The sequence below is a fragment of the Triturus cristatus genome, chromosome 3_1 (genome assembly GCF_964204655.1).
Source record: "Triturus cristatus chromosome 3_1, aTriCri1.1, whole genome shotgun sequence".
NCBI lineage: Eukaryota > Metazoa > Chordata > Amphibia > Caudata > Salamandridae > Triturus > Triturus cristatus.
Window position 1 is genome coordinate 626054924 of NC_140583.1, and position 27129 is coordinate 626082052.

The window sequence follows — 27129 nt, forward strand, 5'->3', positions numbered from 1 at the left end:
CTACAGAAACTACTGAACTGTTTGAATCAGCGCTTGTCCAGGGGCTATTACCAAGGGGCCGGAGCAGCTGTGTACCATTCGCCTTGGATGGCAAACCAAAAGTCTTTTTTGGTATAGTTGCTGAATATGAGAATGCTGTTCTGGCAGTCAGGTGTAAAAACAATGATTTATGTGAAGCCAGTGATACGGTACACCCTTCACCTCAATCAGCCTTGATCAAGTTCGTTCCATTATATGGTATAACATGCTAATTGTCCGGATCCCTGTGGTTCATTACCCCTTTTGCACCTTTAGGGCTACATTGAAAACTACATCAAGGCACATATGTGGCAAAATGCATTTGGGAATCTGTGAACAGTGGCTTGGGTGTTGGTGATCATTGATGTTGGTGGCAGAGGGCTTTGCTAGGGAAATGGCCCACATCACCACAGAACGGCTCTAATGTGTGCAAATATCATTAATTGATTTTGGACTTCAAGTCCCCGAAGGCAGTGGGTGGAGGCCATCTTGGGTACTGCCATTCTGTATGTAAGGAGCCCCGCCCCACTGCACATGTCCACTATGCTGCTGAAACCGAGGCTGAGTGAGATTCTGGATGATCTTCACATGCTCTCTTAGGTAAGGAGAGGAGACCGGACTGGGCACGGTACTTAAGAATTATTGGTCTTAATGAGATCAGGTCGATCACGGCTGGAAGAGCCCAAATGTCTTTCTTTCTTGTTCTGCCATAGAAGCTTGTTGGCTACTCTTTCCAAACTGGAATTTTCCAAAGTTGAAAGTGGAATTTGACAACTTGCTGGGAATCGTACATTGGTTCATAGTGCTTTAACTGTTATTTCTTGCTGGAAGGAAAAAGACTATTCCATATGCAGAAGTTGAACCCTGCAAAAATTAAAGACTAGTGAAGCAGGGTATGCACAGAACAGAACACTCTGGTAAGTTTTGCAATTGCCTTTGTGAATGGAACAAAAGTTTATATTTGCATGACCGTTTTAAAAATAAGCGCGCACCACGCGCTGAAAGTAAAAAAAAAAAAAAAAAGGCGTGCAGGCGGTATCTACCCATTACACATATTCTAGCTTTAGGTGATATATACATGGTTTGAATAGCCTGAACATATTATGGGTCAAACCCCATCTTATATAAAATTGCCCATAAAAAATGCTAGGAGACACGGTCAAACGCCTTCTCAGCATCCAGGAATATCAATCCCAGCTTAGCGTGTTGTACATTCGCATAGTCTATTAAAGCAACTACTCTATTTATATGGTTGACCGTGCTCCTGGTGTGTATAAACCCATGCTGATGTATAGAGACCAATGGGGTAATCACCCTTGCCAACCTCGTTGCCAAAATGCTTGCATATATTTTACCATCTGCATTTAATAGAGAAATTGGCCTACAAGACCCTGGTAGTTCTGGTGGTTTGTCTTTCTTTTTAAATACCACTATGTTGGCGGCGATTTCCCAATCTGTGCTTCTTGCATGACTACTTCCGGATTTCTTAGTGAGGTATTGATCACACCATGAGCAGCACACTGTGAGCAACCAAAGGAAAGCATATGGACGGATTGAAAGGATACTTTGTGGGTGTAAACCATGAACTTTTGGAAGTGTAATTGCCCCTTGGAAGAGGAGTCTGGGTGGCTGTCATTTTTCCATTTCCCTGCCTGGCATGCTGTCGGACGGAATTTTGATTTTACCACAGTACCAAAACCTTTGAACTGAACTTTCCTGACTGTAATGAATCCTTTGCCGGCTGGGAAAGTTGAGCAGGAAATAACCTTTCGGCTGAAGGGTTAACTGACTCCTTCTGTGGCACGCTGTGCTATAGTTCTGATTTGGCCAGATCCTTATTGAAGACTTATTATATCTCAACCATATTTGGTTAGTATGATATGACAAATGAATCTCGAATTTCTATTGTTTCTCTTGCACTCTCTCTAGGCAACCAGCAAATGTTCATTATTGAATCTGTTTTGTAATGTGTAGTTATTTGCACTAATTATCTAATATTAAATCTGATATTAAGTGCGATTTCATGTTCTGTTCCATTCATATTGAGGCTTTAGATAAATGTTTTCCATGAGTAATTATTCTTGTATGTGTGTCATTTCTTTGGGTCATAACTTTCTTGTCTCAAGATAGGAGGTTTTAATGTCACTGAGAAAAGTGATGCAATAGACATGTATTTGGCATTTCTTTATTGCAGGTCTTCGTAAGGAAATTGCCTCACGTTCTCTAAATATAGAAGTACCTGTTAGCTCAACAAAACGATCCGTTGGCGGACCAGGCTTTGATGATTAGGATGGTGAAGAAATTGTAAGTGTTTTTGGCCTAGTTAGTGTTGATGAATATAAGAGTTTTTGGAGTAATGATAATTGGTAAGTCTTCCACTGCAACAGTATACACAAAGAATGAACAGTGACAATTAAGTGAAGAAAATTACAAGTGTAAGTAGAGGGAAAAAAGGAGAGAACATGTTAAGGAAAGTGGAGTGCAGAGTACAGGAAAAAAGAAGAGAGCTCAGAAAGGAGAATAGCAGAAAGTCTATAACTGAAAACGAGAAATTATTGTTGGAATTGTTATTTGGTACTTGGACATCACACAAGCACTAAAGACAGTGAAGGACACAAGAAAGCAAACACGTGGAGATGAAATTGAGGGGAAAATAAATGATGTATGAAACATGAAAGTCAAACGAGAATGTATGAAGGTGAGATATAAAACAACTGAACAAAAAATGAGTGTGCAGGTAGCGGAATAAGCATTGGCAAACACAATAGGCCTGTTTACATTTTGAGTCCTTTCAAAGAAACTGCTGCAGCCAAAAAAATAATTGCTTTCTGTGCGCAGTGCATCTAGGAGAAAAATAATGTAATGAGTGATCATTCTGTGTACTTTTGAGATGTAATATAGTCCCTCATGCATAGGGTGGGCGAGGCCCTATAGTTGGAGCCAGATGTCCAGCTTTGGCGCAGCCCGAGGTCTGCTATGGTTGTCCAACCTCAAATGAGCCGAGCTTTCATGTGACGTCTCCCTCCTGCCCTTGTTTTCGCTTCATTCTCCACCCACAAATGCGCAACAGAGGCAGCGTTTGGCTCCACTGTTTGTTTTTTCTTCATGCTTGTTTTTCCCTAAAGAGTGGAGGCCAGTTTAAATGGACTGATCATTAAGGGACAGACCTTACGAAAGAAATTATATTTTTATAAGCTGTTTTTTTCACAAACTGTGTGTTTCACCAGCAAGGACGCCCAGGGAGCATGTAAAAAGTTGTATTTTGGTGAAAAGACTTCCTCCCCCAGCTCCATTTGCAATTATTTTATATCTAGTGTTACACTGCATATTAATGATGTTGGGTAATACCTTCATCAAACATTGGTCACGGTTTGTACCATTGCTGTGTGCTCAGGGGGGGGGGGAATATATATATATATATATATATATATATATATATATATATATATATGCAATTAAGCTGCTCACTCCTCTCCCACAGTCTCCGGGATACAAAAAGCAGGCACGGACCACAGTTCAGTGCAAATTCATTTATTCCTTGCTTTAGTCGGCCATGACGCGTTTCGGTCCCTCCTGGACCTTGATCACATGACAACGCTTCTAGGCTTCAACCGCCATTTTATAGTGTCAAAAGTGCAAAGTGCAAGCAGCAGCATGGAAAGCAACAAAATACTCTTCATTGATTACAAAGTAAAAATACTTAAAAATACTTAAAAACGTACGAGTGTATATGAACTTTGTTACAACACTGGACATGGTATTATATAGGTTTGATTCCAGGTTAAATAATATTACAGACATAAATGTCTAAAATCATTCAATAGAAAAGCGTTAAAAACACATTAATAAATAATCGCATCACAATGCATAACATTTAAATGTGCCTAATATGGCTCTAAAATTTCATGTTTAAAACAAAGTTCTATTATATATATCATAGGCAATACGTTTCAATATTGGCGTTTATCCCCTTTGAACTGTAACCACGTAAATGCATGGGGGCGTCGTTATTAGTTTAAATACCTTGTGGGATAAAGGCAACGTAATCCAGGTCGATGTTGCTTAACCATGACTAAATGCTGAAATACTGTGTAGTGTAACACCACGTGCTCAATGAAAGAAAAAAGGTTATTTTTATATGTGATTTAAAATTTAATCAAAACACAGGGGCATCAAACGACAGACGGTAGTTGGAGCTAGCATGGTTACATCGGTTTGCAGACTCGATCTGTCTAAAAATAGAAAAGGTGTATGTATATATATAAATATAAATAAAATTATAAATAAATATATATAAAACTATGTTGGAGGGGACCGGAAACTGTTTATTACCTGGGTGTAAACGCTTGTAAGTATGTTAACCAACTGAATTGTGCAAAAGCTGGCACATCATAGAATAACCCGTTTAAATACAGGTGTAAAGATCCTCAGTGGCATTGAGACCTCCCGGTATCTTACTGTCTAGGTTTAAAATGTATCGGGTCTCAAGTTTGCGTAATGCATTCTCCCTGTCCCCTCCTCTTCTATTTTTGGGTACAGCATCAATCAGATAGTATGACAGATATTGAGGGTCGCTATTGTGTTTGTCTTGAAAGTGTCTGGCAACTGGGTAAGAGGGGTCCTTGTTAATAATAGCTCTAAGGTGTTGCAGGATTCTCTTGTTAGCCGGAAGTTTTGTGCTACCTACATATTTAAGATTGCAGGTGCACTCTAAAACATATATGGCGTAATCCGATTTGCAGTGTAAAGCTTTTTTTTTATTTCCACCTCTTCATCGTTAAATGGAGTTTTGTAGGTTTTTCTACCAGTGCCGTGGATACAAGCTTTACAGTTCTTACAAGTCACAAACCCTTTTCTCTGGGAGAGCCAATTTGTCGGTTCTATCACCTCTGGGCTGCTTGTAACTAGACTGTTACTTATTGAGGGAGCTCTTCTGAAGGTTAATCCTAGGCTTTTTGGCAGCAGTGATCCTATTATGGGATCATCTAATACTATTGGCCAGTTGCGTTTTATTATACTTCTAATGGTTTTGTGCTGTAAATTATAGGTGGTAATTAGTCGCAATTCATTAGTAGCATCCTTTTTAGGTTTGGTCACCAGAAGTGACTCCCTCTCTAGTTTCATCGTTTTTGCAATAGCTTGATCTATGGTTTTTGTGTTGTACCCTCTTGCTAGAAATCTTTTTTTACAATCTTCTTGTGCCTTTTGCAAATCAGACATGCAACTACAGATACGTTTGATTCTTAACATTTCCCCGTAGGGGATACTGTTAATCAAATGGCGTGGGTGAAAACTCGATGAATGTAATACTGAATTTCCTGCCGTCAATTTTCTGAAAACCTTTGTTTCCAATTTACCATTATTCACATAAACCTCCACATCTAAAAAATGTAAGCTGTGCTTATCAATTGTTGCCGTAAAGCTTAAGTTGATATCATTTTTGTTGAGGCTATTATTAAAGATTTCAGCATCCTGCAAAGATCCATCCCAAACAAGAAAAATGTCATCTATATATCTGTATAACAATTTGACATGTTCTTCTACCGCCGAACGATGCGTAACGCCGAGGACCAGCTCCTCCCACCAGCCCATGTGAAGACATGCATAGCTGGGAGAGAAGCTGGCCCCCATCGCCACGCCCCGTGTTTGCTGGTAGACAGTTTTATCAAATAGGAAAATGTTATTGTGCAGACAAAATTGAGTTAAATCACTTATCATCATGTTATGTGCAGAAAGTCTAGGATTACTTTTCGCTAGGAAATATTCCAAAGCTCTTATTCCATCCATATGCCTTATACTCGTATAAAGAAACACTATGTCCAAAGTCATTAGTAGATAGTTCTCAGGCCATTCAAAATTGTTAATTTTTTGCAGAAAGTGGCTCGTGTCTCTTATATACGTGGGTAATGCTTGTACTAGTTCCTGAAGGAAGAAGTCTATATATTGGCTGGCATTCTCCAACAAACTATTTTGAGTCGAAATGATGGGTCGACCCGGGGGGTTCTTGGCATCTTTATGTATTTTCGGGATGAAATAGATGTTGGGTATAGTAGGATTTTCTTTGTGAATAAATTTGTATTCATCCATAGTCAACACTCCTGCGCATTTCCAGGCCAATAATTTACCATAAAAGTCATTTTGGATTGTTTTGATAGCACTCCAATTGCTGATTTTGTAGCAAGTTCTATCATTTAGCTGGAATAGTGCTTCTTTCATGTATTGGGTTCTATCCCATAAGACAATATTGCCTCCTTTGTCTGCACTTCTGACAATCACATTCTTGTTGTTTTGTAGTTTGGTCAATAATATTTTAAGACGTCTGTCCTTGGGATGCCATTTCGAATTTCTTTGATTCTGCTTGTAGTTCAGTTTTTTGATTTCATTGGTAACTTGCTCATTAAAAATGTCAATACTATCTCTTGGCATTATAGGATTAAATGTTGATTTCCGTTTGAAGGGTGTATTTTTTCTGTCAGCTGGTAATGCTACACCTGTCGGGGAACTCACGATTTGGCTTGATTCATCCGGATTTGGAACTTGGACATTTGCTGCTGACTTTGTAGTGTAGTTAGCATCCTGTAGTTCCATTAAAGTTTCAAGAAGCGGATCTTCCGACATTTGCGAGGGTTCCATTGTGAGTGTGTTTGCCGTTTTCATTTTCTTTTGGGTTTTTTCTTTATTTGTTTGATTTTTTTGGATATTTTGATCATCTTCTTCTTGCTTTGATGACCTTGCTTTTAATTCATGGTATTTTTTTAATTTTAATTTTCTTATAAATCTATATACATCCATCCTGGTGTTTGCATAGTTGAAGTTTGATTCGGGACAGAAGGAGAGACCTAAAGACAGAATTTGCTCTTCTGCTTTGGAAAGGGTGATGTTTGTGAAGATGATGATTGTTTTGGCCACGTCGTTATCTAATTGCGTATATATATCCACCACAGCACTCCCACAAGGGAAGAAGAGGTCGCACTCCAAACAGCTTTTAAACTCCGTTTTATTCCTTCAAGGTCGCAGAACCAACAAATTACCAACGCGTTTCGTTATACCAGATAACTTGTTCACGGTTGTTGTTTGCTCAATGCATTTGAAAAAAATGTTCATTTAATAAAGTGAATTGAAGGAAGTTGGCTGACATCATTTCCCGACATCTTTCACCATTCACCTGAGTTAAAAATTGCAAGACTCATAAAATGGTGATGGTAAATTGAAAAACGTGAAAACACGTAACCTGGAACATTCGTAACATGTAAATAATTGACTGGTGAAGCAATGACTACATCACCCATAAGTCATAGGGTGAATGGTGAAAGATGTCGGGAAATGATGTCAGCCAACTTCCTTCAATTCACTTTATTAAATGAACATTTTTTTCGAATGCATTGAGCAAACAACAACCGTGAACAAGTTATCTGGTATAACGAAACGCGTTGGTAATTTGTTGGTTCTGCGACCTTGAAGGAATAAAACGGAGTTTAAAAGCTGTTTGGAGTGCGACCTCTTCTTCCCTTGTGGGAGTGCTGTGGTGGATATTGGCGGCTTGGCTCAACCGCGAGGTGACGCACCCGTTGAGCAGCGCCTGAAGTCGGGTACATCTGAGCCATCTTGGATTCATATATATATATATATATATACACACACACATATATACACATACTCACTGGGCGAGTTCCAAATTCCATGAAATGATTGGATGCGGCCCATACAGGGCTGGATTCACAATTGTCAATTTATTTTATTAACAAGTATGTGTAAACTGTTGGCGATTTCGCCAAACTGTAGTATCTGATATTATGATGTACAGTTACTGAATGCATATTCCGTTGTTGATATTTAAAGATGGCGGAACTCTTGTGTTTACTATATAACATCATGCACTAATGATCCTTTTACTGTTTTGATGAACTGGGATTGTGTAATATATGTATATAAAGAAAATGGCGACACCGGCGTTTCGTGCAAACATTGATGAAGGCGGTTGCCGAAACGTGTCTGTGCGCCCAGAGTTCCTGTGAATAAATTTGGAACTCGCCCCCGTGAGTGCTGTCATCTGTGTAAGGGTACGATTGCCTAGCGGAAGTGAGAGCGATATACGAAGGCGGGAGCACCCCTGCCATGATAGGCACCGTTCGTGAGTGCATCAGGCTGGTGCAAAGGGAGCAGAGATTGGATTATTTCCTGCTGCACCGTGGTTACGACCTGCGATAGAAAAGAACTATTGCGACCGGAAGATTAACTTCACCTCACAACCGGAGGGTGGCCGTCGGATCTTGGTGGCAGCGGGATCGGGCTTCGATCTACTTTCCCGGTAAGGTGCCGGTGGCACAATGGATCTTCATTATAAGCACTTCGTAACCACAGAACTAGGGGGAACGAGGGCGGTAACAACTTAAGCTGTGTGCACAGCGACAAAAACTTACAGCAACCTAAAAGAATCCCAAAGTTCCTAACCTGTACGACTCCTTATGTTGTGTATTGCTTGGTATGCCCGTGTTGGATTCGTTATATCTGAAGCATGATCCACCCTGCCAAGATACGCATACTTGAACACATGTGAGCTATCGCCAGTGGTGATAAGGCTTATTCTGTTGCGAGACCTTTTAATTAACATCACAACCATAACAGAGATCTGTTAACATACTATTGCTTAGATCATGTACCAGCTAATCCCGGGGGAGGGACGGAAGGATTCAGAGATTTAGACGTCTAGAATCATGGTATATTATTGATCGCCTAAGCAAAAGTCTTCACGGCCTAAATAGCATTGAAGAATTAGCTGTCCACCTGGGAGACTAATGGTTTTCTTCCTCCATGAAATGTGATATATATTTTTTATCTTTATTGTTTTCTTTCTCTATCTGTGTTTTGTATCATGATCAATAATCTATGAAATACTTTATGACACGTTACAATATGAAATGAATTGTTACTATACTGAGGACGGCCTCCAAGTCGCTGCATTTAAAACTTTTTACGCCATCATTCCAGGGCAATATTAGAGTGGGTTCACAGCCCATCCAGGGCTTTAAGAGGTACCGTGCATTTTCCATGAAATGATTGGATTGGATGCTGCCGAAGGCGGGAGCACCCCTGCCGTGACAGGCACCGTTCGTGAGTGCATCAGGCTGTTGCACAGGAAGCAGATATATATATATATATTTATTATCTACTGGCAGTCGCCAGTAGATAGTTATAGTTAGGATCGTGTTTCCATAGGAAATCTCAAAATTCTATTTTGAATAACTTTGGCGCCGGTTGACGAATCCTCGCAAAATTTTCAAAACAAATGGGCGCTCCGCTCAGCTCCTACCCTGAAAGTCTCGGGGTGATTTGTCAAGCGGGGGCCGAGAAAAAAGGGGGGTCCCAAAACGCGTTTTCCCCATGCATTTTTCTATAGGACCTTTAGTCGAAGGTACAGCCCGAACGGCTGAACAGAATTACTTGAAATTTGGCAGAGAGGTAGTCCTCAGGTCAGGGAAGTGCCTTTAGCAGGTCTGGTGTCAATCTGTTCAGTATTTCTTGAGAAAATAGCATTTAAAAGCATATAAATATCTATACGCGCGCACCGTGCGCGCACGGTGCCGTGCGCGAGCGAAATTCTGATTGGTTGTTAGTTGTCGGTAAACATTGGAATCGGTCGAAATCAGGAAGTGTCGGCCGCCATTTTGTCTCTCGCACTGAAAAGGAAAGGGGGAAAAAAGGGGGAAAACGTGAAAAGGGGGCAGGGAAGAGAGTTCCTGACCCCCTAGCCTTTGTCAGGGGGTCACAGAAGGACCCCCAAGGGGAAAAAAAGCATTTTATTTTTTTCAAAAAAAATCGTGGGGTGTGCGCACGGTGCGCGCAGCGCATGGTGCGCCCAAAGCGCGCGCACTGTGCGCGCACGGTGAAAAACCTTGAAAAAAAAAAAATTGTATAAATACATAACTTCGCATTTAAAAAACCGTACAAATACAAACTATAACTCGCGCGACCGCCACTCTATCACAAGGGTAATGTCATCAGTGATGTCATGAGTGATGCCACTGACCATGTCATGAGTGATGTAATATGTGACGTCATGAGCAGTGTATTGCGGGCGCGCGAGTTATAGTTATCTGAACTAACTATAACGGGGGAATTTCATTGGTTTTTTACGAGTGAAATATCCACCTAACTATAACCTGTGTGAAACCTATGGTTTTTTAAGTGAATATATATATATATATATATATATATATATATATATTCAATGTCCTCTTTCTTAATTTGAATGCTAATCACATTTAACGGCTCCCAAATTCGGTAGGTACAGTATCCAAAGTGCACAGGAGAAAAATGATTTGCCTACGACCACACAATTTGGTCAAGTGGCAAAGACAGAATTTAAAATGCAGGTCTCCAGGTCCGAACCTGTAAAACAAACTACTACATCACAGTCATGGGTGAGCATGCGCACATAGTTTACCCTCAAAAAGGTAACACAGAGGCTTTACTCAGTTGTAGGCAGTAAAGTACATATATGAGTGTCATTCACCTGATTCGCCAATACAGAGCACTGCTACTCTCTTTTGGTATTGACACTGATTGTTTTTTTCTGGCTCTTAGAGCCATGCCAGGCCCGTGTCCCAACTCTGGCTCAGCTCTTACCATGAAGTATCTGGCTTACCCGCCTGCATAATGCAAGCACTCAGAAAGAGCATATCTGCCCGCAGCATACGCTGAAGAAAGTTAACAGTCCAGTGGTGTGCAGCTAAAGCACTCTTTCTATAAATGTTAAAGAAGTGTTAACATTAGGTATGTAGGCAGCTGAGCTGTCAAGCCAGACCTAAAAAAAAGAATAGAGAGATAAGTATAAAAGGACAGAAATGTGAGAAAAAAAATTGAAGAGCTAGACATGATAGAACTAAAGCATGCATGTGGACACCCATAGGATGAGAAATCATGCGAGGTGATAAGACAAGACAAACTAAAAGAAAGAGTAAATGAAGCTTCACAGTCTAACACAAGAAAGTATGTGAGAAACAGTGCGAGTGACAAAAGCTACAACACCAAAGTGAAATTGAGACCAAAAGGAGAGGTAATGAACAAAGGAATGTGAAGCAAAAATAATGAGACAGAAAATTGAAAAAAGAATAACAGTGCGTAAAGATGAGAAAAGGAAAGAATTGAAATGGACAGAAAGGAGAGAGAACGGAAAATGGGATAACAAATAAAAACAGCATACAAAAGGAAGGAATGTAAAAAAGGAAGCCTAAATGAGTGTTACGGGGACTTCCTCCATTAGTGTTCTGCTTAAATGTATCATGGTGCTGAGAGGATGTACATGTACAGGCCGAGCAATGCAGTATTCTACTGAGGGCATAGCCAAGTCTCCACCACCAACAGAAAAACTTGCAACTTTCATTGGCTCAAGAAGGATGAGCAATGACTTGAAACACCAGCAAGATGATGGCCCAGTCCCATTAAAACTTCTTTCTTGAGCAGATCTGATGGCTCTGTTCAGTTGATGACTTCGAAATCAACAGTAAAAAACAAGCACTGGTATAGCCAATACGTCTCACCTATGGGAACTATTGACTCTGGCAATTATTTTTATCCTTGCTAAACAGCAGCAGGACTAAAAATAATTTTTTTAAAGCGCTACATCACCACCATCCCAAATGCCCATTTTGTTATTTAAAAATAAAAATGGTATTGGGTGGGGACATGGCAACAGGGAGGGAGGAAAGGAGAGAAGAACACTGGTAGGAAGAAAGCACACACAAGAGAATGAAGAAGTAGAACATGGACAACAGGGGTGGGCGTGGGTGGCTGGGGAAGCAAATGGGCAACGGGGGCGGATGGGGCTGAAAGAGTAAGCGGACAATGGAGGGAGAGCTAGGAGAACAAGCTGACAACGGAGGGAATGGGGAAGCACATGGACAATGGAGGGTGGGAGTGAGGGATGTGGAAGCACACCGACTATAGGGGTTGGATGGGATCTTGGAGAGCAAGCTGAAAACAGTGCGCAGGCGGGAGGAGATGGGCAAAACACATGGACAACAAAGGACCGGCAGATGGGATGGGAAAGCACACAGACAATAGAGGGTGTGCAGGAGGGGCTAGGGAAGTACAGACAATAGAGGGAGTGTGGGAGGGGCTATGGAACCATGCAGACTACAGAGGGTGTGCGGGAGGGGCTGGGGAAGTACTGACAATAGAGGGAGTGTGGGAGGGGCTAGGGAAACATGCAGACTACAGAGGGTGTGCGGGAGGGGCTGGGGAAGTACTGACAATAGAGGGAGTGTGGGAGGGGCGAGGGAAACATGCAGACTACAGAGGGGGTGTGGGAGGGGCTGGGGAAGCACACAGACCATAGAGGGTGTGCGGGAGGGGCTAGGGAAGTACAGACAATAGAGGCGGTGTGGGAAGGGCTAGGGAAACACGCAGACTACAGAGTGTGTGCTGGAGGGGCTAGGGAAACACGCAGACTACAGAGGGTGTGTGGGAGGGGTTAGGGAAACACGCAGACAACAGAGGGTGTGCGGGAGGGGCTAGTGGGAAAAAAAAAGACAATAGAGGGTGTGCAGGAGGGGCAAGGGAAATACGCAGACTACAGAGGGTGTGCAGGAGGGGCTGACAAAACATGCAGACTACAGAGGGTGTGCGGGAGGGGCTGGGGCACCAAGCAGACTACACGGGGTGTGCAGGAGGGGCTGAGGAAACATGCAGACTACAGAGGGGACCGGGATGAGCTGAGGAAACATGCAGACTTTGGAGGATGTGCAGGAGGGGCTGGGGAAACACGCAGATTACGGAGGGTGGGTGGTCGGGTCTGGTGAAACAAGCAGACTATGGAGGGTGGATTGTTCGGGTCTGGAGAAACACGCGGACTATGGAGGGTGGGTGGTCGGGTCTGGGGAAACACGCAGACTGTGGAGGGCGGGTGATCGGGTCTGGGGAAACACGCAGACTGTGGAGGGGGGGTGGTCGGGTCTGAGGAAACACGCAGACTGTGGAGGGTTGGTGGTCGGTCTGGGGAAACACGCAGACTGTGGAGGGTGGGTGGTCGGGTCTGAGGAAACATGCCGAGTGTGGAGGGTGGGTGGTCGGATCTGGGGAAACACGCAGACTGTGGAGGTTGGGTGGTCGGGTCTGAGGAAACATGCAGACTGTGGAGGGTGGGTGGTCGGGTCTGGGGAAACACGCAGACTGTGGAGGGCAGGTGGTTGGGTCTGGGGAAACACGCAGACTGTGGAAGGTGGGTGGTCGGGTCTGAGGAAACACGCAGACTGTGGAGGGTGGGAGACCGGGTCTGAGGAAACACGCAGACTGTAGAGGGTGGGAGGTCGGCTCTGAGGAAACACGCAGACTGTGGAGTGTGGGTAAGAGTGTATGGCAAAACACATGGACTATGGAGGGTGGATGAGTCTGGATGATGAACTGCGTGGACTATGGACGGTGGGTTGGCAAAATAAGCAGACTTTGGATAGTGGGTGGGGGGAGGGTCTTGCAAAACACACAGACTACAGAGCATGGGCACGGGCTAGAAAAAAACTTGGACTACAGAGGGTGTGCTAGGCAAACACGCGAAATACGGCCGGTGAGCTCAGAAAACACATAGAATGTGAAGGGTGGTGGAGAAATAAGAAAAGGAAAGTGGGCAGGAAGGAAGCAAGAACAGCAACTGATGAAGAGCGAGAAAGAGGAACACAGAATTGGAAGAAGCACTAAGGACTGTGGGTGAGAGGGGCTAGGAAAACACACAGACTAGAGAGGGTGGGTTGGGTAAAAAAAAAAAACACACAATGGAGGGTGGTGCAGAAGTAATAAAGGGAAAGTGGGCAGGGAGGAAGCAAGAACAGCAACTGAGGGAGGGCGAGAAAGGAAGACTGAAGTGGGAGGAAGTACATAAAGGATACAGCTGGAATACATATGTACTCTCGTAGTGTGCTTAAACAAAAAGAAAAATTAGCAACTGAAAAATGAGAAGAGGAAGGGCACAAGTAATTCTTCCATGCTCCAGCGGAGGGACTAACACAAGAAGAGAAAGGAAAGCCTACAGAAACTGACAAATAAGCAAGCAAGCGAATGAGAGAGACAATGAAACCAATTGTAGGACTTGGCCCTTTTTGGTTAAAGTCCCTAAACTATTTGCTTTCCCCTAGACCTCTTTTCTGACATGGTGTTGCCAACTTAGATGCTTTGGACACTTTGCCACTGATTAACAGTGTCAAAGTGTAAGTGTTCCCTGTATAAAGTAATGGTAATTGGTTGTCCATGATTGGTATGGTTGCCTTACTAGTAAAGTCCCTAGTACAGTGCACTATGTGTGCCAGGGCTGGTAATGCAAATGCTACTAGTGGGCCTGCAGCACTATTTGTGCCACCCACACAAGTAGCCTTAACACGCATTAACAATGCAATAGGTCTTGCCTTTCATTAAGTTAAAGCCATTTGCTTTGCTATACAATACCATTAGCAAAGCAAATGGCTTTAACTTAATGAAAGGCAAGACCTATTGCATTTTCAATGCACGCCACACCCCCCCCCCCCCCACCACCCCCACGCCTGCAAGGTCCGCTTTTCACTAAGGCCGCTACAGCCCCTCTACAGGGGCTACCGTCCTTTGTATGGCCTCTTCCGAACTCAGGGAGCGGCACTTCAGTTGATGCAGCAGCGGCGACTGACTGCGAACAGAGGTGCAACGCCCTGCTTGGTGGCATCTCCCGGCCTGTGTAACGCACACACTGCACGGAGCACGCAGTCACTGCTGTGCGGGTTTACAGCGCTGCAGGGAGGGGGGCAAGGGTGCCATCTCACGACACAGTAGGCATCAGCCGGGCTTGCCCGGATCGGTGCTGGGAAAGGAAGGTAGAATGCCTCGAAGAGCGTGGTGTTCTCCAGCGTGGAACTGGTGCTAGACTGGGGAAGTGGGGGGGTGGGGGGGGGGGGACACCTAACCTGCGCGTGCTGCATCTCCAATGCTACTGGTGTAACATCAATCTCCGGGACATCGAACCAGGGTGGGTCTGGCACACCCCGTTCGACCTCACACCTGCTCTCTCGGTCGTGCCAGGGCTCGGAAACTAGTCATCATCAGGGCCGCTAAAGCCAGCTACTGCCAATTACAAGGGCGTCAACAGAAACCCCTCATTTCCAATGGCAGGCCACCGTTTAGCCTAAATAGTGATGCAAGACAATGGAAATGAGAGGCGGGTCTTCGAGTCCCTTTCTGAAAACCCCTCATCCACAAAATCTCTCGCCGAGCGAGCAGCGCTTTGCGCTGCAACGCCAGGAGAGACCTAAAAAGGGAACTCAGGTCTGCCGTTGCAGGGCCTGCGTGCAGTTTGTTAAACTCCCATGTTGTTCTGTCAAGTGCATTAACTTGCCAGACCTTACCCTTCCCTTTCTAGGCACATCAGACACCCCTATGGTAGGTCTAGGGTACCCCCTCGACAGGGTGCAATGCATGTGAAAGGTAGGAAATGTACTAAGGTGAGTGTCATGTCCTGACAGTGAAATAATCTTCATTTTGTTTTTCACTGTGGAAAGGCCATCTTGCCCATAGGACAGAATGGGAAGGCTATGTAATATGTTTTCCAGCCTATCTTCCTAAAACCTTAAGATGGAAAGGTGAAGTTTAGTATGCCTGAACTCACAATGTAATAACATCTTTTTATGTAGGTGGTTTTTGCATTGTGTGTTCAGAAGCCACTCTTTTAGAAATGGCTGAGTTTTTGTGCTCTGACATTTCTGTGCATCTCTGCCTGGCTGTGGATTGACTGTCTGGATTTGAAAGCGATAGGATCTGGGGAATGTCTTGACCCAGGGGAGGAGGTGAGACAGCAAAAGGCTGACCTGCATCTGGAGTGTAGGGGGAGGAGAAGCCCCTAGAGGTAAAGAGGCCTGGGTTGCTGCTATAAAACAATTGTCTCATCTCCTGCTGAGTGATTGAGAATCCAGATCCCCACTGATCAAAGGAAGAATGGTGTCACTGGCAGGGAGACACCCAGAACTGGTTTGAGCAGGGGTCAGTGCCCCCCCCGAAGCACAAAGACTTCAAAGCCATTGAGGGGTAGAACTATGAGAGCTGAAGCCCCTGAACTTTGGAGAATGGCTTGATCAAGTGTGAACAAGACTGGAGCGACTTCGTGGTCAAGAGGACCTTTGCCAAGGAAGAAACGACTGAAGGATAGGACTGACCCTTGCTGTGCTACCTGGGGCTGGCCTGCAGTATGCTGTTTCAACCAAGGAAAGGCTAAAGGGACTTTGCTGTGTGTTGTTTCCCCCTACTTGAAGGACTTTGTTGTGTGCTGTGTCCTGAAGTAACTATCCCCAAGGGCCTGAGGTGAGCACAGGAACGCAAAGGTTTCCAGGAGAGTCTCAGCCGCGCTGTGTGAGCGTGCCTGTTGCAGCCTGAGACCCTTGTAAGAACTGCCTGTGATCGTAGGCGCCTGGCGTCCAAGGGATTCTCAGTGGCACTGTGTGTGCTGTGCTTTGTGCAGCCTGAGACCTTCAGGAGGATCGGCCTGTGATCGGGGGCACCTGGAGTCCAACCAAAGATCAGCGACGAGGTGTGCTTTGTGCAGCCTGAACCCCTTTGTGAGGATTGTTCAGTGATCGTGTGCACCGGAATCCAAGTGAGTCTCATCGATGCTGTGTGCATGTGCACCGTGAGACCTTCGTAAGGATTTGCCTTGTTATTGTGTGCACCGGAATCCAAGTGAGTCTCATCGACGCTGTGTGCGTTGTGCACTGCAGGACCTTCGTGAGGATTCGCCTTGTTATCGTGTGCACCAGAATCCAAGTGAGTCTCATCTCCGCAGTGTGCGGGTGCGTTGGGCACCGCGAGACCTTCGTGAGGATTTGCCTTGTTATCGTGTGCACCAGAGGTAAGTGAGTCTCAGCGACGCTGTACACGTGATCTTTGTGCAGCCTGAGACTTGTGTGTGGAGTGCCCAGTGATCGTGCACCCGGAATGAAGGAAGACTCAGCGACACTGTGTGCGTGTGCTTTGGGGCAGCCTGAGATCTTCGTAATTGAAGCGGCCCGTACCGGCAGTCCCGGAGGAGCCAAGCTGCCGACCCAAGTAGCCGTTGCCATTTCACAAAGCTGCATTGGAGACCCAGCCACTGGACAAAGAGAGGCGAGTGAGTTTGCGCCCCCCCCAGGTAATGTGTGCCAACTCCTGGGGCAGGGCGCGGGATCGAAGGGAGACGCTCTCGGCCTCTCTCTTGTGTTGGCAGCGCGAGCCTCTGCTTCGGCTCGTATCGCGGCCCGTATAGTCAAGGGAGTGGCGGGACAGGGGCCGGAGTGCGAAGCTGCACTTTGGGATTACATCATATTGTGTTGGGGGCAACTGTGAGGCTGACTGCTGGTCAGACGGAAAGGCGTAGAGCCCGCCAAAGGCCCAGTGATCGGGCCCGAGTGTATTACGCTTTATTCCATTTCTGCAGAAAAGAGTACCTGACTGTCGTATTACACATTGCATCATTTCTGCATAACAGAGTACCTGATTAGAGTATTACGCATTACATTATTCCTGCATAACGAACTACCCAATTAGTGTATGACGCATTGCCTTGTTTCTGCATAACGAACTACCTGATTAGCGTATTGCGCATTGCATTATTCCTGCATAACGAATTACCCGATTAGTGTATACGCATTGCCTTATTTTTGCAGAACGACATATCTGGTGGTTGTATTACGCATTGCATTATTTTATCTTACAAAGTGCCTGATTGTTGCGTTACGCACTGCATTCTTTTCATTGCAGAGTGGCTGATTGCTACGTTACGCATTACAGTATTTTTACATTGCAAAAGTGCCTGATTCAAGCATTACAAACTGTATGGCATGATATTAGGAGTACGGGAGAATGTTTTAAGTGCTCATTGACATAGCCAGAATTTACAAGGGCTAGCTGGCCTAACAACCGTCCAGGAGAAATATTACAAAACCTCATATGTTGGTTTTATAGCGTGTGGTCTTATCGTATATCTTTTTACATAAAGTTTATACTTGTTTTATAAAACTCGTGTGGGGTCATCATTGGATTAATGTGAGCATGGTTGCGAATACTTTACACATTTGCCTTGAAGATAAGCCTGGCTGCTCGTGCCAAGCTACCGAGGGGGTGAGTGGGGCTATCTAAGAAGGTGACGCTCCTTTCCCTGACGTTGGAAAGTGGGCCCCTACTTGGCCTAGGGTACCTACCTCAGCCAACCAGGGATCCCGGGGCTAACACCAATCAATTGTAAGAAATGGGTGGGCTCTAAGGCCACTGTAAAATAATATTAAGTCTCAAACAGCGCATGCTCTGTCCTAGGTGAGACCGAAAAAAAATGGGAGATGTAGATTGTGCTAGGCCCTAACAACATAGCCACAATATTTCAGGCACAATAAGGACGGGAAATCTGAGCTGGAATCGCTTCTTTGTCCTCCATCATACAATTTTCTAAACTGCTACCTTGTATACGTATATCTACCTCAGAAGCCTGATGGAGTCACCAAGACATAGTTGTTTAACCTAGAGGAAATGGATGCAATCCTGCTACATATGGGGGGCAGGGTGTAAAGGGGTGAGGGATGTTCAGTATTTCCAAGTGAATTAAACAACCACTCACAATAGGCATCTTCAATTTGAGTGGCCAGTGTGAGGATTTGATTGACCACACACACAATATCGCTCACAAATGGAGTTGACAAAGGGCTGGCATAGGACTGTTATCCACTAAATGAAACCAGAGATCCTTTATCCATAGTTGGTTGGGGCGGTCTCCTGGGAATCCCCTCTATTCTAGGTAGGTTAAGTTTGATTAAGTTAGTGTATCAACAGTCAAGGGTCAGGTGGGAAAATAACACAGATGGACCACTGGTGGTATTGAAAAGGACCATCTGCGAGTGTTGTCAACATACACAAAGAATGAAGCCCCAGCCAGCGAGGTCAGGGTGCAGCTAAAGTGGAAACCAATGGGAAATGGAAGGGGACTGCGTGGAATTATTCCAGGATACTGAGGAGCTAAGAAAGTTGAAACAACAATGGATTTAGTCCCGTGGGTTAACAAGATAAACTATCTAAGGGCTTCCTTATGAACTTAACCTGACCCAGCCAATCCATGCTGAAGTGACCGTCCTCATATGGAAAACTTCCAATACATTTGACAAAATGCTTGCAAGCATCAGGGCTGAGAAACGAGTTCTGGGAAAAAGATACAAAGCAATAAAATCCTGGTATAAAATTAGATCGAAGTAAGACAGCCCTCCAAATAACGTCATATGGTCAGCCTTGAAAAAGGACCCTCTTTCTAGACATCATAAATATCTCTACACATCGATAAAGCTACAACGCATGCCTGAATGGTCCTCAAAAACTACGACAGGATGAAACCAGGACCATACTTAAACCTGGCATTTTCGGTACACATAAAGAGAACGCTCATGGCTATTCGATTTGGCCTTTTACCATGTTTGGCAGACCAACCGTCCAGTAAATATAGTGGCCCCACAGCATGTAGGCTATGCGGATCTGACAAGGAAAACTTTATGCATCTGATCTGTATATGCCCCACTTTAAAACAAGCATGTGTCCTACTATTGAAAGAGAGTTTTATTGTTGGGGGCATACGAACATGCAGGTCGGCAATAATACAAAGCCTTGATCCGGAGGACCTTCAAATTAATTGCAAGTTGATGAAATTTCTCTTGAAACATAAAATTGCCGTACAACATAAAAGGGAATGATCCTGTAAGCCAAAGACAATCTCCAGTATAAGATATCGATTTGAATCTGCACTGATCACGAAGGTAAAACAAGGACATTGCTCCAGTATCACATACTGTTTTAATGCATTGATCATTTTAAAGGTAGAACATGGATATTACTGTCTTTATTGGTCAACACGAACCTCTTATTGTGACCGATCTACTATTGATGTGTAAGGTTGAATAAAGGCATATTACACGTATTGATGCATTTTCGCTTGAATTGATTTTACATGGACATTGCTGTATTTTATTGGTCAAAATTAAACTTTTATTGTAGCCGATACACGAAAAGACTGCAATATAAATCACAACGATTCAGTATGCCAAAGAAAACTTTCAGAATACAATTCTGATTTTAACCTGCACGGATCACTTTGAGATAGAAATGGACATTGCTGTAGTTTTTGGTCAAAACTAACCTTTTATTGTGGCCGATGCATAGGTGAGTAAGGTTGCATGACGGCAATATTGCACTTTGATTGTATTTTTCCTTAAATGTACTGTACATGGCTGATTTTATAGACCATCTTGATATTTGAATTGTGGTAATTATGACTTAATCATTTTATTTATGTAACATCAATTATCTACAATGTTATTAGTATTTTTTGTTACGGTTTTAATTATCCAAAACAAAGAATTAATTCTTAGTTGAAAACGCGGATTCTCTTCTCTCACGTAGTAGAAAACAAACCAACCACCCAGTGCATGAGCTCGTTCTTCCCAAACTATAAACTGACAGGTAGCTCCGCATCAGAAACTACCCAAATGACGAAATCAGCAGGCGACCCGGGCTCCAGGTCACACACAAACTTCATGCAGTTACCAACACACTATGAACACAAGCGTCCGCTTAAGCACACAATCGAAGCTCACACGACAACGCCCCCTGCGCCTCCCCAACACACGTTGGGTTACAAAACACATGTTTTTGCACCGCTTGCACTTTATTTACATAAATAGACACACACATTCCTCAAGCCTCCTTGTGGCATGTAATAAAACGGGTAGACTCGCTGCCTTGTCTCGTTTCCAAGGACGACGCTTGACTAGCTGCTCCAGTCCATGTGTTTCTTTGCATTCTGGAACTCGTAGTCTTGTTAGTCCCATTTTAAAACCGGGACTACAAGTCACAGGTTACAAAGAAAACCCAGTAGTAGGTATTCGGGCATATACCTGGGTCATTCGGCAGCTATTGACTTGCACCTCAAAGAAGCACCACCGTCTTTACATTTCCTTGTCAGTATTTGCACGCGCAAACATGCATTACTAAAGTATAAAATAGTTCGGTCTTCACCGACACTAACGAATATGCAAAACTTAGTAAACACGCCCACCAAACACATTACACCTTCAACCATATGGAGGTATTCCACTCCCACGCAAAACCCGAGCTGCATCATTCTCAGGAGCGTGTTTCACCAATGGGCACCGATTTGATTCCGTCTCCAATCTGTCGTAAAACAGAATCAATCCCCTTATCCACCGTGGCCCACCCATGCCTGAGAATCGGCACCGACGGTTCCACCTCTTTTCAGAAGAGATGCTCCCGGTATTAACTCCTCCTCCAACCCATCCCGAAAAAAATGAGGCGGGACAGACTCTGCCACTATTTCACAATTCAGAGCAAACCCCTCCACTTTACAAACATCTGCTGAGCGTCTAACGGGCATGCAAAGTAACACACCCACAGACGCATCTAGAGACAGACGTGCACACAACACAGACACGCCCACGGGTTAAAAACGGGCATACAAAGTTCTACACATACAAAGGAGACACACGCCAGAATTTGAAGGTGCACAAACGTAGACTCGCATTTCAGTCCTTGTATAAACACATGAACAGTTGACTTTTTCTTCATAGCCCCTGACCCCTTCCAAATGGGGACAACCCCTTCCGGAGAATCCCCACGAGATGGACCACTACCTCCCCCAATAAACCCTTGGGTGCTTTATCTCAAGTTTCACAACTACCATTAAACCGCATCCATACACAGGAAAGCTTTTTAAAATTATGCAGCATGTTTTTACATGTGGTGGTGTCTGGAATCTCTTTCTCACGGTATCGCGTTTAAATACCAGTATCCCGTTTTATTTACAAGATGAAGACAAAGAAAAAAAAACACCACTGCAGATGCGTTCGAGGCAGCGTGTGCCGTGTGCGTTGAATGTACCCTCTCTACCCAACACATAGTGAGGTGAGGGTGGGGGGTTCTCTTCCCCTGAAGAAAACACCTCCCATGAGCTGGAAAGCAGGGCGGTGAACACTTACCTGTCAGGAGGCAGCAAGCGCAGATAAGGCAAAAGCACAGGAGCCAAGGGCCCTCCATAGGAGCCCCCCAGGAACCTCCAGGGTGTCACAGGTCAAGGGTGTCCGGCGCTGGCGGGAGCTGCCTCTTCTCGGGGGCCATCTTGTGTGTGAAGTCCCCCGGAGCAGTCTAGGCTCAGATGGGTGGGGGCCGCCCCACTCGCAGGCCGAACGCGGACCTAGCTGCTGTTGTGGACGAAGCCCCCAGAACGGGTGGCGAGGCTGCTGCAGCAGCAAGGCCTGAGTGATGAAAGGGACCCCAGCGCCCCCTGCTGGCTTCCCAGAGCACTGTTTCTTTTTACAATCATCTTTGATTGTTCCTTCATTATTCCAAACTTAAAACATCGGCACATTTAAAATCCGCATGTTGGGGCGGAAAACTCTATTGTATGGTAATTTAGGGCATGCACCCTGCCTTGAGTGCCCTGAATGTAATCATTTCTGGATCCCTAATGCTGATTTTTGTGGCCATGGGAGAACACAGATCATGCATGTGTGCCATAACATAGGCTCCTCTACGGATTGTGGTCTTTTTGGACCAGTAGGAGTGCCAAAAGTGCTACCCTCATAGATCTGGAATGTTGCTGCATTTACCAGGAGTTAAGCAGCGGGAGTGCAGTGGTGGCAGCATACTGGGTAGTGATCAGTAAAACAGAATAGATCTTTTTTTTTACCTGTGTCAATGGAGTGAGGCCACAGGCTCACTCATTCAAAGTTCCACTGCTGTGTGCTTAACTCACCTGTGGCCTACATTGGGTTGGTGTGTAGTGCTACTCAGTGTGTCTGTGGTACACATGCTGGGTGTATGTGTGCCTGTGAGTGGTACAAGACAGGTATAGTGCAGTGCACTGCGTGTACATTATATGAGGTGTATGCGTGCCTGTGAATGGTACAATACACAACGGATATAGTACTGTAGAGTGCGTGTATGCTATATGCATGTGCTAGTATTATGTGTGCCTGTTAATGGTACAAAACATGGTAGACTCTGGGTTCCATTTTGGGAGACCCAGGGCTGACTGGAGAAAACACAGGGGCAGTATATAGAGGAATTCTACCACACAGATGTGTAGGTTGCTGCGGTCCTGTTCGCTGGGTGGGACACACGGGAGGAAGGGAGAGCCAGGCTCTTCATTTCACTTCAAAGGGTACTCTTTGATTCAGAGAGAGGTCACTGGGAAGAGGCAAGAGCCCATCTCAGGAAAAAGATGGGGCTTATAAGAGAGTCACAAAGTGTAGGTCTGAGGCCCTGGGGTAGCCTTTTGATACACATATCACTGTCTCTGACATCCAGGTGTGAACCTTTAATAACTCCCATGGCCTGTGTTGTGGGGATATCGGATTTGGAGTCACTCCTGCTGTAACAGTAATGTAACTACTATTTTTCCGGCTTTGTTCTTCTGATTTGGGTGGATATAAATGTTGCAAATTAGGAGACAGAAATCGTTGCATAATGTTGAAGGGGCTAAAAGTTTGACACTTTGTGCCCAAGTTAGACCCAGGTTAATGTATTCTTGGGATCACTAAAGGTGGGTTTCAATGTATATGGAGAGACCACCTATGGCTCTGACTGCCTTATTTTATTTCTCATATTTTCGGTAAAATTTCGAGAATACGTTATAACGTAGGATTTTGCAGCAAATATTTTTGTTGAGCTCTTATGTGAGGTCTTCTTTGTCTATTCTCACTTTTACAGTTCACAGGCTACACGTTTTGGCATAATGCAGTGTATATTTGTCTCTTCAATTACTCATAGACCATTTCTTTTGATTTTCTGCTTTGAAAAATGTCCCTTATTGCAACAGTTTCTCAAGATGGTGTTTGTGAATTTTGATCCTTGAAGCCAAAAGCTTTATATGCTATCTCCCAGTTATTAGCTGCTGCTAAATAAGGCAATTCAGGTGCAGCATATCTTCCATTTGGTACTTTAGCTCTTTTCAATTTTCTCACTGTTGGTCCGTCATCATCCATATCACTTTGTTCAGATTGAGTTGAGACTTCGATTACAGTTGGGGGTACTTTTCCTTCTGCCAAAATGTGCTTCAATCTGTCAGTTCTTCGGGGCCAATGGTCTCCACTTATCACTCGCTTCTCGCTTGTACTGTTCACAACAGCTGCATCAATACTTCGCCTAGTCAGTTCCCTCTCTCCATGACCCTCGTTCCTGACAGTGACTGACTCTCTCGACCCTCATTTAATTATAATAATAATAATAATAATAATAATCCACATTTGTAAAGCGCAAACAATCACCCGGACATTTGGACCAGTGCTTCAAGACCCAGTAGTAGCTGGCAACCCTATACTCTGTGACTGACCCAAGTTAGACGTCTGACTGTAACTGACAAGCGATCCTGCTCAACTCGATTCAGATCAACGGTTCACTTGTGATCGGCAAGCGACCTGGACTTCCGCGGTTGCCTTCACGTGGAATTCCTGCTCCATCGGCGCCGCCCTTCATCCACGCTTTGGATTCTTACCTTGCAAATCGGAATAGTTAGCCAACGCTACCTTATCCTCAACCTCGGATCCCCTTCTCCCCGCACTCGCAAACCAGGCTCACTTGTTATCGACAAGCTCCCTGAACTTCCGCGGACGCCTTCGCCTTCGCTTGGATTACATGCTCCATCGGTGCCGCCTTGCATCCACACAATTTAATCATACCTTGCAATTTGGAACAGTTAGGCAGTGTGTGTTTCAGGCTTGTTATAACTCTCGTCCTGATGATGATCTATATATCTTGTTATAGATCGAAACGTCGTCGACTCTTTTAAACAGCATGCACATTAAACTCATGTGTCAAAGCCAGTGCATTTCTGTTTAGTTCCTAAAAAGCTCGCCTCTATTATCTGCATTGGCGTTATGCTTGTTTGTTTTGCCTGAGAAATGTCTACATTTATGTGGTTGTCCCTAATTGTTGTTTGTTGAAGGATACAGGACTGTGTCCCACTCTATTACGCTCTCTTTGATTTTGAATGACCATGGTTTAAAATATTAAATCTACATGTCCGGATGGACATCTCTACCTAATATAGTACTGATTCTGGTCTATATTCATTGTTCTCTTACTTATACATGGTTGAAGGACCAATTGTTTTTCATAAATAGTCACTGTAACCACCGGCACACCCACTACAGGTACTGCATTTTTAAAGGGACGTAGTACTCGGCGAGTGTGGGTGGCATGTACCCAATTAGGCAGACCACCACATTTGACAGCAGTTGTGGTAACAAGAATCACTTGATATGACCCACACCAACGAGGCTCCAAACACAATTTGCACACCTGTTTCTTCACCAGGACCCAGTCACCGGGACAAAGGTCATAGCACTGCTCCTGTTGAGGTGAGGTGGCAGCTTCCCCAACCTGCTGAGACACAGAATGGACCACATCAGCCAATCCTTTACTGTAATCGAGAACCAAATCATCAGTTATATTCACTAGCTGATTGGTTGGGACTGTAGGCCTGCTCATAGCCCTCCCCATTATGATTTTGTGTGGAGACAGTCTAGTTCTACTGTCTGTGAACCTTTCTCAAATTCATTAAAACCAACAGCAAAGCACTAGGCCATTTCAGAGACGTGGACGCACACACCCTTGCCAGTAGGGACTTTAGTGTTCCATTAACATGCTCGACCACTCCAGACTTCGCTGGTCAGTATGCAAAGTGTAACTTTTGCTCAATTTGTAATGCTGCACAAAGCATTCACATCACCTCATTGTTAAAATGAGTCCCTCTATCTGATTCTAAAGAGGCCAGAAATCCAAACCATGTTATAAGCTCTCTAAGGAGTAGTTTAGCTACAGTTAAACTGCCATTACCCTTGGTTGGCTAGGCTTCCAACCAACGAGAGAACAGACACACAATCACTAAAACATATTTCAGTCCATTGTAAGGGGGCATCTTGATAAAATCAAGCTGCATCCTGTTAAAGGGTACTCCAGATTTTCCAACATGACTCTTTGTAACTTGTGTTTTCTTTCCTAGTTTCTGTTGTTGACATATTACACACTTCTGATACAACACCTCTGCAACAGCTCAGAATAGGGGATTAAACCATGGCTGTTGAAAAAGCTGCATCATAGCATCTCTTCCAACATGTGCGGGACTGTTGTATTTACTTGCCATTGGTGACAACAAACTATCAGGTAAAACTGGTCTTCCATCTGTGTATACCCCCACTTCAGCTTCCTGCCTTTGTGTGCAACCTGCTTTCATCCATCCCTGTCTTTTGGTTTCTGGCACCTCATCTTGTAAAGCTGTTATTTACCCCCATGTTTTCACAACTGCACCACCTTCAAAATATTTATGATAATCTTGGAAAATAGCGATTAGCCACGAGAAGTTTCGTAAATCCAAAAGATATTCCTCTTTTATTGATGCTTCTTGACAATACTGTTAAAGCCAGCCAATGCGTTTCGTCCAAAAGAAAATGGACTTCTTCAAAATGTCTCCGTAAGCCTTTCTGCAGTACTAGATAATGGGGTTGGTCTCACTTAATAATGCGATACAGTAGTTTGAATGGTCCCTGCACCAACCCATGATTCATTCCCATGTTGTGAGATATCTACATTCGAAAATGGCAAATTGGAATTGATTTGATTTCTACTCAGTTCCTGTGAAACAGTATTTGCTCCCCCAATCCAGTGGGAACAGTCAAAGCATGTATTTGCTGTCCTCCATACTGGATCGATACAAAGGAAACACAGGTTCTATGGTTACTGGAACTGAAAGAGCATCTGGAGCAACGTTATTATGGGGTTATTAAACCCTACTCCTCTGGGCATTTGCTCTTCAGTCAGGAAAGGATTTATTGAATTTAAAATATTTGGTAATTGTCACGACGTACCTGAAGACGCCGCGATAGAGGGAGAAGGTGGGGACATATTACCCCCTTACGTCTCTCTTCTCCTCTATCTTTCATCTTCACAGGATCCAGATTGGAGGGATCGGGATGGCGCCTTTCACTACAGGGACTACCTTGGTTCCAAGAACCCTCACGTGACTTCGTCACGAGAAGCAATTGCCGATGAGGAGAACACCGAAGCTCTCTTGTTAGGCAGCGTTCC

General features: G+C 44.3%; 1 protein-coding gene across 1 annotated transcript in view; it reads right to left on the minus strand.

Annotated features, from left to right (window-relative positions):
* The window catches only part of IGDCC4 (immunoglobulin superfamily DCC subclass member 4), a 575762-nt gene extending 553473 nt beyond the window's left edge, over positions 1 to 22289 (minus strand). Inside the window, exon 1 of the mRNA XM_085644585.1 lies at positions 22023 to 22289. Within this exon, the coding sequence (XP_085500711.1) occupies positions 22023 to 22080 (58 nt within the window). The 5' untranslated portion in view covers positions 22081 to 22289. The remainder of the gene's footprint in view (positions 1 to 22022) is intronic.
* Between the last annotated feature and the right edge of the window lie 4840 nt (positions 22290 to 27129).